At 47.6% G+C, this 18,325-nt stretch overlaps 1 protein-coding gene across 1 annotated transcript in view; it reads right to left on the reverse strand.

The window, feature by feature from the left end:
* The window catches only part of LOC135217235 (angiogenic factor with G patch and FHA domains 1-like), an 89,407-nt gene extending 72,988 nt beyond the window's left edge, over positions 1 to 16,419 (reverse strand). Inside the window, 2 exon segments of the mRNA XM_064252959.1 lie at positions 2,028 to 2,475; positions 16,217 to 16,419. Coding sequence (XP_064109029.1) covers positions 2,028 to 2,333 — 306 coding nt within the window. The 5' untranslated portion in view covers positions 2,334 to 2,475; positions 16,217 to 16,419.
* Positions 16,420 to 18,325: the final 1,906 nt, after the last annotated feature.

An 18,325-nucleotide genomic window follows, 5' to 3' on the forward strand; every position in this document is an offset into this window, starting at 1 on the left:
GGGGCTATTGCCGAAGCAACACGGCCCGACTGCACCTGTCCCGGAAGGACTGGGACTGGGAGACACACCGTGGGGCAGGACCAGCATGGACAGGAGACAAGGAACAGCAACCAGCTCAGGAGCGGCAGGAACAGCGCGGCAGCGGTAGACCCAGAAGGGACAGCCAAGCCAACAGCGGCAATCACATCAGCGGCAGGTACGGGCAGGCCCAGCGATCGCCTCGTAGAATCATTGGCAGCCAGCGGAACCTGGGTACTGGCGGCCAGTCCAGGGGCGAGCTGCTGGAACAGCGGAAGTCTTGGGTGGGGCAGGCAAACACGAAGAAAACAGGCGGCGGCGGCAACCCCCCTCGGTAATGGATCGGCGGCCCTAGTAGCGGCAGGACGGCGTCACCCGACACAGCATGGGGAGTGTAGACCAGGCGGGGGGGAGCAGGATAAGCGGCCGTGGTAGTAGTGGGAGACCGCCCCAGACCTCGCTAGACGCTGCAGCAGCCCGTGGATGCTAGGCACGCCCTGCCGCCGCGGTGGTCCATACCTGTCCAAGGTCGTCTCCCACAGATGTAGCACCTGCGGTAACATAGATAGATTAGTAAGAGGGGTTCCCTCACGCACGGGGGGAAGGCATGCCCCACCCCGAACGCAAGGAAGACCCCAAATACAAAATACAACGAAGAAGCTGAGCGGGGGGCAGGAAGGAAGACGAAGAATCGGATACCAAGGGAGTGCGGGAGAGCTTTCCGACGACTTCCTGGCAGACCTTCGCTTCCCCTACCCCCGCACAGCAGTGAAAAGTAATATGAAAATGAAACAGAATACTGCCCTGCGATTCACTTCATAGAACTTAAAAAAAAAAGGGGGAAAGGGGAAAAGATCAACTTCCCGGGTAAGAACGGAAACTTGATCCAAATAATATGATGCTATCAATAAAATATTTTTGAAAAAATGAAACAGAATACTGCACTTGCGTTTCACTTTCACAAAAAATAAAATAAAAAATCGTAAGATCAATTCCCCGGGTAAAAGAACGAAAATTGATCCAAATTAAATTTTCATTGCAATTAAATAAATGAAAATGAAAAGAATATTGCAATTGCGAATCCACTTTCATTGCATTCTATTATACAAAATAAAAGGCTCGTGCGAGCGCAATCACACTCTCGGTAACGAACGACAGGGCAAAAATATAATGAAAAGGGTACTTACATTTTTCAATTACACACTTTCGCCCAAAATACATGACTCGGCGCAGAGCGCGCACCCGCCCTCGGACCGAGAACATAATTCAAGGGTTCAATTCATGAAAAGAGAGGAAATCACAGCATCTACGGCGATAGCTCCATGTTGGTTCATAATTAAGTAATGAAAATGAAAACAGTGTACTTACAGTTTCATTTTCAAGTCAAACAAACCATTAGTAGAAAACACAATATAAACAAAGCATACGACGATGAAGCGGGCAGAGAGCGATGACGAACACGTCCTTCACACCCGCGGCCGAAAGCAAAAGTGATTTGTTTACCTCCCAGTCGCGCGGCGCGCGACTGTCGGACAAGCAGTTAACTACCGTTCTCCCCTTGTTCGAAGCTTACGACCGTTCCAGCTGCCGCTAGCTACTTCCTATTGTTAAAGGACCGATGGTTTGTATTACGTATCGGAACAATCTGCTTTTCTCTATGATATACGAACCTAAAATCTAATGACAATGAAGGGAGTGAACTAAATGGCAGGATATTGCCTCCCTTACCTATCAACAACCCAATCACTTTTTCTTTTGGTGCCAGGGACAAGTCAAAATTGCCTTGAACTTGCAACGCATAGCCAACTACCTTTTCCTTCTATGGGCTGTCTCCAAGGATGTTTACAGTTATGGACTTCCAATCCTTTCTATTTCTTGCCCGAACAATAAGCGAGGAGAAACAGGCTCAGGTAAAACAAGGGTCTGATTTTGTAGAAAAGCTTATGTTACCAAAAGTTGCAAAATACATGCTACATTAATTTCTTTTTAAAAATAAAGCAATGAATTACCTTATCTAAAAGATATCTAATTTGGTCTTCAAGAGAACGACCTTTGGCAACGATTCCAAGTAATTTTGATTCTAACGACTCAATGAATGTGTCCCGCAAATCCAGCTGCGACATCAGCATTGCCGCCAGTTCGTCTTCAGACAAGTCAAGCTCCCGAATCGCCGACACAGACAATATACCCCATTGTATTTTGAGGTCATCCACATCCATGACAAAGTCCTCAAAATATGATGACGCCTGTTCGAGCAATTCTGCTCGAATATCCTTCTGTGCAGAATGCTCATTTCTTCCACTTTTACGACCCATGCTGATAAGAGTTAATGTTTCTCGATACAATTTTTGTAATCGTCAAACTCCATTAGCGGGTCATATTACATGCTTTTGAGCTACAGTTTGCTTCACATCCGTCAAAAATAAAGAGACCCGTTGCCTGTCTTATTCCACACACCTGCAAAGGCAGAAAAATATTAAAAGGGCATCAAACTTGTCAGAGGTACAAACTTATACGTGTATTGAAATTTAAACTTAATATATCCCTATGTTGTAGGGTAAACAACCGAGTGGACTAGCTGCGGCCACCTTAACCATGTTCAGACCCACCTTCAGAAAAAGTACTTTAACATGTCCTGACACCGGAGACAGCCACCAGTCACGAGTATCATGTCTCGAGGTGTTGCTCCCAAGACCTATGACTCGTGACTGGTGCCCATCTTCGGTGTCAGGATGTGTTATAGTAGTTTTTCGGAAGGAGGGTCCGAACATGGTCAAGGTGGCTGCAGCTAGTCCACTCGGTAGTTTACCCTAATAAAAAAAAGTAAAAAATGTTATTGTTATAATACAATTAAGTTTGTTCATACTTACCTGGCAGGCTATATATATTAGTATATATATATATATATATATATATATATATATATTCTATATATATATATATATATATATATATATTATATATATATATATATATATAGATATATATATATATATATATCTATATATATCTATAATATCTATATATCTATATATCTATATATATATATATCTATATATATCTATATATATCTTATATATATCTAATATATCTATCTATATATATATATATATCTATATATATATATATATATATATATATATATATATATATATATATATATAGCTGTATTTTCTGAAGTCCGACAGAATTTTCAAAACTCGCGGCACAAGCAGTGGGGCGGGTCAGGTGGTACGTAGTACCCATTCCCGCCTGCTGGGAGGCGGATATCAGGAACCATTCCCATTTTTCTATTCATATTTTCTCAGTGCCACTGTCTCCTGAGGGGAGGTGGGTGGGCACTTAATTATATATATCTGCCAGGTAAGTATGAACAAACTTAATTGTATTATAACAATAACATTTTGTTCATGAAACTTACCTGACAGATATATATATAGCTGAATCCCACCTTCGGATGGTGGGAAGAGACAGAATAGGATTTTAGGAAACTAAATTAAGTAGATGATATACATCTTGGTTACCTTCACCTGTTAGCATAGCTGACTTGGACTTCGTGATTACTGTCACCTAAGCCTGCTTCTGCTTAATCAGAGTTGCCAGCGAGGTAGAGACCTGTAGGTGCTGGTGCGCTCTGGATGCTCTGTCAACGGGGGCGTGCCAACAACATGACCAGACATCGTACCATACATATGAGGGCTATGAAGCAACTGACCACCACCTGACCAACTAGACAAAACCCCATGAAAACTAACCTAATGAATGGAAGATCTTCACAAAAGACCTCACCAACAACCAAAAACGCAAAACATTTTTAAAAACTAACCTAAATCCATAACTAATGGGATAGGAAAAAAGGCTACCTCCAGCCCCCAAAACTAGTGTCTGCGAAATGTAGGTCCAAGAGAACAACAGTCCTAGTATATCGTTTTCTCACATCTCTTAAACATGTGAGGCGAATACAGAATTGCTCCTCCAAAAGGTGGCATCAAGGATATCCTTGATTGACATGTTCTTTTGGAAGGCAAGCGAGGTTGCGACAGCTCTGACCTCGTGAGCTTTCACTCGCAAGAGGCTCAAATCAGTCTTCTGGCAAGATGAATGAGCCTCTTTTATAATGTCTCTCAGAAAGAAAGCCAAAGCATTCTTAGATAATGGTAAATCAGGTCTCTTCACAGAGCACCACAGATTACCTGAGGGACCTCGTACCTCCTTCGTCTTGTGAACGTAAAACTTGAGAGCCCTGACAGGGCACAGGACTCTCTCTGGTTCTTTGCCCACTAAGTTCGTCATACCCTTTATCTCAAGCTCTTGGCAAGGTTAGAACGGGTTCTCATTTTTCGCCAAGAACGTGGGACTCAAAGAGCAGACAGCGTTGTCACCTTTGAAGCCCACATGTTTACTAATGGCTTGGATTTCGCTAACTCTCTTCGCCGTTGCCAGAGCAGTTAGGAAAAGAGCCTTCTTTGTCAAGTTCCGAAGAGACACAGCGTGGAGAGGCTCGAAAGGACTCGACATCAAATGTCTTAGAACCACATCTAAGTTCCAGGAAGGAGGCCTCGCCTGAGGTATCTTAGTCGTTTCGAACGATCTCAAGAGATCGTGAAGATCTCTGTTGTCAGTAAGGTCTAGGCCTCTGTGCCGAAAGACTGCTGACAGCATACTTTTATATCCCTTGATGGTTGGGACTGCCAACTTCTGCACATTCCTTAAGAATAACAGGAAATCGGCTATTTGGCTCACAGAGGTCGTGGAAGAGGAAATTCCCTCCCTTCTACACCATGCCCTGAAGGAAGCCCACTTAGACTGGTAAACAGCTCTCGATGAAGCCCTCCCTGCGATGGCGATCGCTTTTGCAGCTGTTTTAGAAAAACCTCTCGCTCTGGCCAACTTTTCGATAGTCTGAACGCAGTCAGACCCAGAGCGGAGAGGTTTTGGTGATACCTTTCGAAGTGGGGCTGTTTGAGTAGATCTTTCCTCCAGGGCAACGTCCTTGGGAAGTCTACAAGGAAGGACATTACCTCCATGAACCATTCTTTTGCGGGCCACATCGGGGCGATCAGGGTCAACCTCGTCCCCTCTGACGCCGTAAACTTCCTCATGACTTCCCCCATGATCTTGAACGGCGGGAAGGCACACAGGGCCAAGTTTGTCCAATTCCAGAGCATTGCATCTATAGCGATCGCTCCTGGATCCAACACAGGGGAGCAATAAAGAGGCAACCTCTTTGTCCTCGATGTCGCAAATAGGTCGACCAGAGGACGTCCCCACAACTTCCATAGCTCCCGACAAACGTCTTGATGCAGAGTCCATTCTGTCGGCAGGAGTTGGTCCTGTCGACTGAGAAGGTCCGCTCTGACGTTCTGGACTCCTGCGATGAATCTCGTCAGGATCTTCACTCGCCTTGCACCTGCCCATAGCAGAATCTCCCTCGCCAGGTAAAACAGAGGTCGGGAGTGTGTTCCTCCCTGATTCTTTAGGTATGCAAGGGCTGTGGTGTTGTCCGAGTTGACTTGGACAACTTTGTCTGCAACCTTTTCTTCGAAGAACTGTAGCGCCCGGAAAACCGCGAAAGGGTTTAATCTTCTTTGGAGCTCGCCCAAAAGAAGACGTAGTAGGAACTGCGGGACGTCTCGAGGACTGGGCTAAGAGGTCCTGAGTAGCTTTCTCCTGCAAGCTACCTGCCAGGTCCTTCACCATAGTCTGGGGGAAGAGATGGTTCGAAAGAGGCGCAAAGAGAAGCTCCGCTTTTTGAGCCGTCGTAACTGATCTCGCAGTAAAGTTGCAGAACAGCGCTCTCTTTTTAAGAAAAGCCGTACCGAAGTGCGAAACTAACTCTTCCGAACCATCCCTGACGGCCTTGTCCATGCAAGTTAACACACTGGACAGCTTCCCCAGACTGAGCGAGTCCGGACTCCTAGATTGAATATCTAGGACTCCCAAGCACCAGTCCAAAAAGTTGAAGACTTCGAGAGTCCTTAATAGTCCTTTCATGTGATGGTCGATCTCCGTAGGAGTCCAAGAAATCTTAGCTGTCGACAAAAGAGACCTCCTCTGGGCGTCGACCAGACTAGCAAAATCCCCTTGGGATGACGAAGGGATTCTCACACCTACTTCTCCTTTGGTCTTGTACCAAATGCCCCCTTTTCCCCTGAGTCTTGAGGGAGGAAGGGCAAAAGTCGACTTGCCCTGATCCTTCCTTCGTTCTATCCAGTCTTGTAACTTCTTAAAAGCCCTCTTGGTGGACAGAGAAGTCTTCATTTCCACGAACTCCAGGATTTTACAAGACTTCGATGAAGAAAACTGAGAGGGTGGAGACCTGGGAGCTGCAAGCTGAAACTTGTCTCCAAAAGATGAATGTAACTTCCGCACAAGCATTTTGTAGTCTGAAACGGACGAAACAGACGGCTGCTCCTCCTCAACTGAGTCCGCCGGACTACTTAACTCTCCTTCCTCCCTAAGAGGAATCGGAGACTGCCCCTCCGGAGAGGGCGTACGCCCAATGGGTCTGATCTTCAACAGAGATCTCCGCGGTTTGGATGCAGAAGCTTCTTCAATGCGACCGACCTTCTGTCGATCCTTACTGCATGAAGGAAGAGCATCTTGACAGCGGTGAGCGTCTTGAGAGGCGACTTGGACTGCCTTAACTCGTTCTAAAGAAGCGTCCTTACGCTTCCCGCTAGAGCGTCCAGCCTTAGCTTTCAAAGCGTCCTTCTGAGCGCTCTCGAAAGCCTCTTCGTTCGGAAAAGCGTCCCTCCGAGCATCCACAAAAGCGTCCTGACGAGCGTATTCGTCCTGCCAGGCGTCCTCCAAGGAGTCCTGAAAAGCGTCCTGCCGAGCGTCCTCAAAAGCGTCCCGATGAACGTCTTCCCAAGCGTCCTGTCGAGTGGCCTGCGCAGGACGTCGAGATGGAAAGAAAGCATCTTGTCCACGTGCCTTCCTACTAGAGGAACGAGATCGGAGGTGCACCGAAGGAGACGCAGGAGGAGAAAGAGACGAACGAGGAGAAGGAGAAGGGGACTGCTTCGTCCTCTTGACAGGCAGCCTGACGTCCTTCCTACGTTTAGGCTCGACTCCTGCTGGGCGTGTCTTCTGAGCCATCAAAGCCGACAACTGGTCCTGAAGGGACACGAGAATGTTCTTCGTGGGTGAAAAAACTAAAGAAGGCGAAGGGCTGAACCTGCGAGAAGACGAGGGGCAAGGGGACGCCTCCTTCCTTCTCACAGGTACAGCTACCTGCCTCCCCGAAGAGCGACTGTAGCGCTTCTCAGCGTCACCCTCTGATGACGTCCCACCTCTCTTCTGCGGCGGAAAAGCGTCATACGACGCAGGTGAAGACCGCAACGAAACCGGAGAGAGAGGACGTGAAGCGTCCTCACTTGGAAAGGTCCTTTTCAATGGACGCGAGTCTCTCCGAGCGCTCCACCCCTTGCGCGGGGAGGGCGCCTCGGAGGACGAAAAATGACAATTTGTCCAAAATTGCATTTTTCCTAACTATACAAACCTGAGGTCCTTTTACAATAGGAAGGTACTAGCGGCAGCTGGATAGGTCGTAAGCTTTCGAACAAGGGGTTCGGTAGTTAACTGCTTGTCCGACAGGCGCGCGCGCGCGACTGGGAGGTAACAAATTCCCTTTTGCTTTTGGCCCAAGCAAAAACTGCAGAGTGAGGGTGGCATGAGGTGGGACTATGTGTAAAAGGACCTCAGGTTTGTATAGTTAGGAAAATGCAATTTTCGACAAATTGTCATTTGTTCCGACACGGCATACAAACCTTCGGTCCTTTTACAATAGGAAGACTCACTTCTTGGTGGGAGGAATCTGAGTCTTTTGTGAACAGACTGGTGTTCGCCCAACCTTGGAATGCCTCCCTGGTCGTAAGAGCGAGGGAGGGATCCAAGCCTCTGTCCGATTGATCGGGGTGTGCACCGCAGGATCAATGGTCAGACCTCTGGACCAAGTACTAAGAGAGAGGCAAGCGTATCTCTTCGTACCAGCAAACAAGAACAAGTTCCTATTTGCAAGAGGCAACATAAAGTTATGGTTTGTCTCTTGTTGGCATCCACTTCCCCCCCCTTGTAGGAGGAAGTGGTGGATATTCGCTCCCATCCCTAGTGAAAGCGATAGGATGGGGCTCTGTCGAGTAGCCTCACCGCATCTAGTTCCTTATCCAGCAAGGTGATGACCGGTATCCCTCTACCCACAGGTTATGAGGGGGAGAAAAAGATAGGAAGAGAAGCCAATCACTTTCTCATTACATTATCTATTTCTTACAGTCACACCAGGACTCGATGCTGTTCAGCCTGCTAGGGTCTGGGTTAGCTACACAACGTGTTGAGCAGGCCACCACGGGTTCCCAAGGAAAACGATCCAAGGACCTGTGGGACAATATCCAAAAGGTAGAAGGAAGGTGCCAGTGGTCTGGTTGTACCAGACCCCTGCCTTCAGTACCTGCGCCACGGAGAAGTTCTTGTGTAACTCGAGGGAGTGTACTTCTAGGTCATCTTGGTGCTGACGAGAGTCTTCAACACTCAGCCTGGGATGTCGAGTTTCTTCAGAAAGCGCGGTCGCAAGCTTTCACAGGACAAAGCAGCATCTCCTTCGCATTGAAGCGGTGAAGTCCATTAGGGAGGGATTGTGAAGGACTCTAACCGATCGTCAGGAACCGAAGGGTTCTGAGTCTTCGCTACGAAGTCGGTACGCAAATCGAGCGTCACGAATCCCCATCCCCTGGATGCTTGACTTCGCAGGAAAGTCATGCAATTACCTCAGAGGAAAAGAAGGGAATGGTCGTATGACCTATCCCTCTTCTCGACTTCGGTGATGTCCTGTACCCATACTGGTCTATCCGTCTGCAGCGAAGTGTCTCACATTCTCCTATCCCCATGCAGTGAAGTTCTTCTCGGTAGTGGATAGGACACCGACACTCATGGTGGTTGTCGATGGTATGGGCACTGTGACAAGCCGTTAGGACGAAGAAAAGACTGTTATGAACACCTAACTAAGTCCGCAGCGAAGTTCGTAACTGACTTGGGCGCTCTGACAGCTGCCGACTGACTGCGTTCGGTAGGAGGCAAGTTGTCCAAGCGCCCGAGCAAGTCACGTGACCTTCGCCTTAAAAGGGTTATGCCAAGAGACTAAACAAATAATTTGTTCGTCACCGATGCCAGAAGGCGAGGTGATGATTCTCTTAAGGCATGTGCCCAACAGGCGAAAGTCAATTGCCTTCTAGAGACCGAGGTCCCTGATGGCAAGATATCTCATAGTATAGTTGATTCTCAGCTAAGGGAGAAACAACACTATGTGTCGTTGAAGACGAAGGTGTAGCAGAAAAACAAAGCCTAACTATCTTCACAACTGAACGAGAGAAGGATTCTCAAGATTCTGAACCTGTGGCTACAAAGACTGAGAAACGCTAACCGCTATTCATTGCTGTCCGGTGAGGATCGTAGTTGCAATAAAAGCGGAGCGCTTTTCAGTAATGAAGAGACAGGGAAAATACTGCCTGAAGAAAACTGCTTCTCATGGCTGAACATTTGGAAGTAGAGCTGTCAGGTCGCGGAGAGCAGGCGATGTCTTCTGACACATCTGTTAATGTTCGCGAGCAATGAATAATTGCACACCTACGAATACGAGATATTTTGAAGACAAACTCAGATCCGTCTGCAAAAATCATTCGCATTATCGCGGTGCGATGCAGCGGGAGACTAGTTACAGACTTCTGTTACCGTGCGGTAAAACAGAAAGATGAAAGAGTCCAAGATATATCTCTGTTGAAAATTCTCGCAATGTCGAAGGCGATGAAATCGAGCGTCACAGCAGTAGATGGTCCTTCATTATTGCGAGAATCCCCGTTAATCAGAGACCTAAGTCATGATTGTTGGGCAGAGATACGGTTCGGTAGTCAATCAAACCAGGGGAGAGAGAGACGTAACCGACCGTGCATCTCCGAGACCTAGCTGATACTGAGTTGCTATCAGGCAGTTCAATACGCAGTAGCTCTCGGTGACATCCTGAGTTGCCAGGTAATCCATTATTCCACGAAGGAATGCGTTCGGCTAGAACCATCGAGCATAAAAAAATACCTCGAGCAATTATATTTAAACGAAACGAATTTCGGTAATACAAAAGCTGATTTGGTGTTGTCATGACAATACCAAGTATCTAAAATCGAAACTGATAACTGCTGGGAGGTTGCAGGCAACCCCGAGTTGCAGTTTCAATTAAGATACAACTCGTCTCGGTCACAAACCGTAGAGTTAACTACGGTATGCGCCTACCCCCCGGACAATTCAACTGTTAAAAGAATCATGTCGCGAGGGTAATATACGTAGTATATTTGTAGTTCTGTACCACGACCTCCTCCTAATTCTTTTCTCTCGAGGAATGAGAATAAGGATTGGAGATCGACCGCCTTCGTTCTCTAGTCAAGAGAGTGAAGGAGAAGTCTTTCCCAAAGAAAGCTTCAATGGTGAACAGAATACCGAAGACGATAGTTCAAGCCAAACTGGAAGTTCCCGTCCGTTCTTCTCTATTCCAGGTTAATCGCCTACTGTGAGATACTCTTCTTTCAGCAGCAGTCTTCTTCCAAATGCTAGAAATTACAGGAATTCGAGCATAAAGCGAGGTTCCCGATTATCGTGTAACAATTATCGGGGATTCTCGCTCACTTTGGACCGTGGTCTCGCCTAAGTGTTTGGAGATCGTAAAAAACTCGAACACTCTGAGTGCGCTAGAAATTCCGTAGAATTCTACGCACTCTGCGAAACCCCCCACCGAATTCGTCAAACGATATCGGCTGGTGGTCCTCTCGATTCCCGTAGAAATCGAGAAAGGGGCAGGATCCCTCCTCACGCCACCCGGGGCTTACGTCAGGTAGGACCCGAAGGTCCCCCCGGTAGCGCAGCCCCTAACGTGGGATCTTACAGAGAAATCTCTGTAGGATCCTCCCCTTTCCCTCGTAGCCGTAAGGAGAGAGGGAATGGGGGAGGAATTGGATACTGGCTCGCCTTCCCAGCGGAACTAGCAGTTGGAGAAGAAAAAGGAAAAGGAGCAGCCATCGCCTTGCGGCGATGGGCCTCTCAGAGCCTGGGAAAACGTATCGTCAGGAGAAAACGTTTTCCCGAGGAGGGTTACGAACTCATACTGTAGGTAAGGGTCTGCCGCCACTGTGAACGTCGTCTGGGTGGGGCTGATCGACACCTGACAGGAGAGAGCGATACCGTCCTCCGACTCATTCCAGTCCTCGTCGAGGTCGAAACCTCTCAGGAGGACCGAAGGGGTATTCAAATACGGTGTCCGAAGACACGTAGAAACGCCTCTGTCGCAGTAGAGGAGGTGAAGTAGCTTGTTCGACCGGCCAGAACTGAGAGAGCCTTCTTGTCCAGAGACGAGAGACTACCTGGTTCAACACAGGTCAGCAAGCTCCGATCGCGGCAGACCCACCGTCGATTTGGGTTCCCACCCTCTCGGGACCCCAAAACGACTCGAGCCGAGACGTGGCTCTGCTGGTGGGAGCGGCGATTCTTCCCCCCCGAGGTCGTTGTGCGACGAATCAGCGCCATAACCTCGGCAAAGTTCCTCTGGATCTCGGAAGTCACGCATCTTGCAGAGTAGGACCGTTAAGCCCTTCGAACAAGAGCATATTCCGAGAACCTTCCTCCTAAGAAGGGGGAACAGCGACAGCCCTCTCGGTCTTCTCCATCCACTTGCGCATACGTCCTGGCCGGTCCAAGAACCGTGCCTGGCACGTAGGGCGTCGTGGTGGATCATGAGGGGCGCACCCTCAGATCACTCCTCAATACCTCGCTCCTCCCGGTTGTAACCCGAGGTGGTTGAAGGTACGGGAGAGGCAGACCTGACGCTCCCTCCTCGCCCGCTGGCAGAACCAGCAGGATTGGAGGGCTGCAGGGCGATCATCAACCCGCGGTGGGCGATCGAGCTGCAGGCCTGGTCGAACCGTCTCGCTGTGGAGAACGGCTGGACTGAGCACAGCGGCCCCGATCTCGAGTGTCAGAAGAGCTGGTGCTGGTTGCCGTATCCGATCGCTCTCAGTGAGAGCGACGGTCAGGCGACCTACCAGGCTCCACTGTCACAGTGAGACCAGTTGCTTGTCCTCACGGCACGTCACGTCGCTGGTTCCAGCCGTGGCTGGCACCGGCGAACGGGGGGACCTCTTCCCAGCCTCAGCCTGTGGCCGGTCGTGGACCCGTCACGTCCCCGGGTAGCCAGCTGGTCGCCGCGAGAGCGAGAGCTGGTCTGGCGAGAGTCGCGTGAGCGGCTGTCACCAGTCTTCCGCCCCGTTGCCGTGAACCTGACGCTGAGCGGGCTCAGAGGTCTGGTTCCTGGCTGCACGGTCGCTGGTAGGCGACCGTACACTCGGTACCGTCCCGCGAACGAGAGGCAGAGACGGACCCTGATGCAGTGGCAGAACCACTGACACCAGGCGAGGAGAATACCGGTGTTAGCCGGTACCCCTCTGGTCCCCGTAGTCTTCTTCCTTGCGGAAGAAGAGACGGGCCTCGCTCCCGAAGGCAGCAGGAGGACAGCGGGAAGAACCCTCCCGTCCCACCGAGGTGAGACGGGTCCCGAGAAGCTCCCGAGGGGAGACTTCTTAGGAGGGAGGAGGCAACCTTCTTCTTCCTCGGCTGTGAAGCCTTAGAAGTCGAAGGGGAAGAGGCGGCAGCCGACGACGATGAAGAAGATGAAGACGACGACGACGACACCTTCCTCCTCTCTTCGTCAGCTTCCTCTGGACAGACGTAAGATCTGCTAATCCAGGGCGGAGCCGGGGCTGCTGTAGCCGAAGCCACAGGGCCCACGGATGCACCTGTACAGACAGACCAAAGTCTGGGGTAGTACCACCACGAACAGGGACGACGTCAGCAGGTATGGGGCATCTCAGGAACAGCGGCAGGGCCAGCCAGCACAGCATCGGCAGGGACAGCCAGCGCAGCAACGGCAGGGACAGCCAGCGCAGCAACGGCAGGGACAGCCAGCGCAGCAACTGCATGGAGAGTCAGCCCAGAATCGGCAGGGTACGGCAGGCAGGCAACCGGAAAAACACAGGAAGTGGAGCAGCAGCCAGCAACATCCTGGTAGCGGCGGCAGGTCCAGGGGCGAGCTCTAGGGCAGCGGAAGTGTGGTCGCGGCAGCGCGGCAACCACGAGCGGCGGCGGCACGCCCCCCTCTCGGTACGGCGAACGGTCACTTCACAGGCGGCTGTAGGCAAGAACTGTTTACCCACGGGAGGCGAAGTACACCATGGTGAGGATGGGACGTCGTCACCTGGAGCGTGGTCACCACTCCATGGGTGACCGCAGTAGGCCCAGACATAGAACCGCAGCCCCTGGACACTAGCACGCCCTGCAAAATGGAAGGACGCCCATACCTCACCAAGGTCCACCCTCGTGGCAATAGCACCTGCGGAAATAACAGTAGTAGTGATTAGTGGGGGAAGTCCCCTCGCGCGGGGGGGTGAGCCCCACACCGAACGAGTGAAGGACCCGAATACAATTGTATATCAGGCACCGAGCGCCCTCCCCGCGCTCGACGGATCGGGCGAGGAGAATAACCCAGATAACCTCCCACCCCGAAGGGGAAGGGCCATCTGTGGGAGCTGAGCGGGGGGGGGTTCTCGTTCCCACCCCCCCACACAGCACCATGTACCCAACAATAATAATAAGACCCCGAGAGCAATCGTTGCCCCTCGGCCCGAATGCAAGGGCATAAGGATCAATTCCCTGACTGAGCGAACTTGAACCAATAAATATTGATGCAATCAATAATAAAAGGAATAAAATGAAAAAGAATCTTGCATTACGATTCACTTCACAATGAATAAGGGCTCGGATCGAGCGCATTAGTAAAAGGATCCATTCCCGATTATGAACGGAAACCTTGATCCATAATGAATTGATGCAATCAAAATATATATGAAAATGAAAAAGAATACTGCGCTTGCGATTTCACTTCTACAAAATAAAAAGGGGAAGGATCAATTCCCGGGAAATAGCGGAAACATTGATCCAAGTAAATAATGCAATCTCAATAAAATATGAAACCAGAGCGGAAACTGATCCAAAATGAGTATTGCTACAATCTAAATAAATATATGAAAATGAAAAAGAATACTGTATTTGCGATTCCACTTCCATACAGAATAAGTTTTCGTGCCGAGCGCATTCGCTCGGCAACGAGCATACAGGTCAAAAAAATATAAATGAAAAGGGCACTTACTTACGAATTTTCATCTACACATTTCCAACCAAAATATAAGCTCGGAGCAAGCGCTCTCCCGTCCTCGGCACTGAGCATACACAATACGAGGATCATTTCTGGGAAAAATGAATTCCCGCACTTACGCCCTTCAGTCCGGCACTCGGTAATCGGAGGGCGTGGAGAAACCAAGATCCTTTAATTCACAATTGAATTCAATGGAAATAAATATGAAATGATTGTACTTACAATTCAGTTTCACTAGATAAATAGAAAAAGAAAAACACAACCATGCGAAAGCAACGACGATGAAGCGGGCAGAGAGCGATGATACACGTCTACACGCCAGCAGGCCGAAAGCAAAAAGTGATTTGTTTACCTCCTAGTCGCGCGCGCGCGCCTGTCGGACAAGCAGTTAACTACGAACCCCTTGTTCGAAAAGCTTACGACCTATCCAGCTGCGCTAGGTACCTTCCTATTGTAAAAGGACCGAAGGTTTGTATGCCGTGTCGGAACAAACAGTCCTTAAGGATGCGAGCCTGAGCACGCTCCTTGGCAGCCTAGGGAACTTGCAACAGGTCCTGCCGAAGGGACGCCAGATCGGTGGGGAGCCCCCGTAACCCTCTTGTGGCTTTCGACATGTCCACTCCCTGATTCCTGGGAGTCCGACAGCGGTCTAGGCCTAGAGGCATTATGGGGCCGATCTGACGCCCCCTCCACAACACTAGGGGCACGATCACTCACTTTCGCAGAGCCGGTTTCCAAGGCTAACACTTTAGATTCTAGAGTGCGTAAAGACACAGAATCAGGGCCCGAAGGCAACATCACAGGGTTAGGTGAAACAAACTCTACTGGTGTTATTGCAGGTGGAATATTACTTCCCTTACCTTTAGTGGAACCGCTCCTGGAGGAAGACCTCCTGATCCTATCGCGTTCCAATTTATGCCGATAAGAATCATACACCTCCATCCATCATCGGTCAAACCTTCACATTCATTGCACCGATCATCCAATAAACATACATGTCCCCTACACCCCATACATACTATGTGGGGATCTACCGATGATTTTGGTAGCCTCACCTTACAATCACTCTTCACACACACTCTGAAACTCACTGAACTTGATCCAGACATCACGTTTACAGAAAAGCCAATCCAAAATAAAAAAAATAGTCCACTATTGCGCGTGCCAAGCCACCAATCCAGAATCAATACCAAAAGACAATCCAGATACTTAAGCGACGAAAGTAAATCAAAATCCTAGGCGGAGGTACTGCAAACAGTTGTTTACAGCACCGCGACAGAAAAAAATATGAATAGAAAATGGGAATGGTTTCCTGATATCCGCCTCCCAGCGGCGGGAATGGGTACTACCACCTGGCCGCCCACTGCGTGTGCCGCGAGTTTTGAAATTCTGTCGGACTTCAGAAAATACAGCTACCTATAGGTATATAGGCTATATCTGTCAGGTAAGTTTCATGAACAAACCCTTATTTCCGAGAACGGTGGCCGCTACATCGTAGCTCGGCAATTCACCCTACCCCAGGAGCGAATTTGAATCTCGGCTGGGCATCGTAACGTCCTCGTTTCTTGCACCGTTCGGGTCCCGGCTCGGTTGCAACGAGCGTTCCCGGCGTGAACAGATCCAGCGGATGAAGATGAACTTAAATCTTAACTAGGGCGCCATGACCTACCCTGGCCGGCCCCCCTGACTCCCCGCCCTCCAAAGTTACGGCAAAACTGAAGACGACTACCGCGCGCCCATCCTACGGCACCTAGGCTAGGTTTACCAGGGCTTCGGGAAAAACCGTAAAAACATAAATAAAGACGGTAAACGCTACAAACACAAATAAACGATTAAAAAATGGCCGTAAATATATGTAAATCAACGAAAATTCACGGAGTAAATTACCTACCACTATAGTAGCTAGGTAAATCAAATATGACAACATTAAACTAGGGCCACTATACTACACCTTACCTAACATAGGCCTAGAAACTTCTCTGCTTGATTAATTACCACCCTCAACCTGGCAGCTTGAAGGATATTAGCGGCTGGTATGCTGACGAAGGATCCTATCCGCTGGAAAGATTAATTTCTGAAAAAAATAAGGAACTTGGGGTCCTTCCTCCTCCTCGAGTCCTTCGTGTTTGTTGTTGTTGAATCTGGGCGTCTTCCATTCAAGCCGCATCAACATCTTCTCCTTATTTCCTTCGATTATCGCTCTAATTTGCCCAATTTAGAGGTTGAATTAATGATAATAGCATCTTTTAGATTATCTTTATTATATAAGATTATCAAATTATTATTTAAGGCCGAAAACGCAAAGCGAAATTATATTTTTTGGTTGTCTTTTTGAAACTCAAACATTGCTTAATGGAAGACGACTTCTATGGCGGATTAACTTCGAAGATTCAGAGGTTAAATGAATAGAATTATTGGTGTTTATATTATTTTTATTATATAAGATTATCGAATTACTATTTTAGACAGAAAATGCAAAGCGAAATTTTTTTTGGTAATTTGTCTTTTTGCAACCTAATCATTGCTTAATGGAAGACGACTTCTATGGCTGTTGAACTTCGAAGATGCAGAGGTCAAATAAATAAAATTATTGTCTTTTAAATTACTTCTTTATTGTTATATAAGATTATTTAATTATCTCTTTAGGCAGAAAACGCAAAGCGACATTATATTTTTTGGCCGTTTGTCTTTTGAAAGCTGTTTAGAGCTTCGAAGATTTTGCTAAATGATTATGGCGGGAAGTTAATTATTCTTAAGATTATGGTTTTATTAAATACAATACGACGATATTGAAACTAGTTTAATATATTTCTGTGCGCTTTACTGGTTATATTTGCTGGCAAGCCAGTTTAACTGTAAAATATCATCACATTTATCGCTGCCATTATGCTAAGATTTAAGTAAATGGAAGATTTATTACTATTTATACCACAAGTAATAAAAGGACTAAAGACAAAAATTATTATTATTTATTTCGGTAATGGCGTAGTTCCTTATCAACTACTGATTATATATATAACTGTTCTTGCTGGTGTAGCAATCACTGAATTAAGCCAGTATATGCCCGGGGACAGGAGATCTAGCACAATCTTTATATATACGTTTATTCATACTACTACCAAGTTTATACGTAGCGCCATCTTACTATTATATAGTTGCAGTCAGATTTTACATAATAAGATTCATAATATTCATTAACATATGCCTGATATATGTTCGTACATTCTTACTGATTCGCCATTAATAGATATATTAATCCTTCGATCTTGAGATTTCCAGAATTCCAGCAATTTACAAGGTCTGAAGGCTCAACTTCCAGCCAACATCGTAGGCCGAGTTTAAAAAATAAATAAAAAAAGAAACCGACATTTATGATGTCCCATATTTCAGCACGCAGAAAATAGAACATATATATATATATATAAATATATATATATAAAAGCAACGACTATATTAAGGATTATACAGACATATGCAAGATTATATCTGACACTTCGAGGATCTTTCGGTGTCGGGAATAACCGCAACGGAACTTTTTATTTTTTTTTTTTATTTTTGTAAGCCCCCCCCCCTAAAAAAATGGAATCCGCCGGCTCGGATATGTAGGTGACCTAGAACGTAAAAAGATATATGTTGCTATTTACGTACGTTACTAAAAATGCATGACAATTCGTATGTCGGAGGGTGATCGTATATTCGCGTCTGATTTAGCACATTTTACGGTCGAAACGAACCCTTTTTTTTTAACCCATTTTGTCCCTGGTGCGAAGGTTGACGAATGTGGTCGTCGAGAGAGAGAGAGAGAGAGAGAGAGAGAGAGAGAGAGAGAGAGAGAGAGAGAGAGAGAGAGAGAGAGAGAGAGAGAGAGAGAGTTGCTGGCTTGTCTATGTCAAAACTGCTCACGAAAACGTTCAGTTTCTATCTTATGAGTAAAATGTATTTAGCATTTCACAAAGTGAGAGTAATTCGTATCAAAATAACGTTTTATTCTTTTTTTGGAATTCACTGAGTGGTGGTTCGTCTAGAACGACAATAAGAAGAAGAAGAAGAATCTGAGTGGGACGC

This window comes from Macrobrachium nipponense, chromosome 7 (assembly GCF_015104395.2).
Source record: "Macrobrachium nipponense isolate FS-2020 chromosome 7, ASM1510439v2, whole genome shotgun sequence".
NCBI classification, from domain to species: Eukaryota; Metazoa; Arthropoda; class Malacostraca; order Decapoda; family Palaemonidae; genus Macrobrachium; species Macrobrachium nipponense.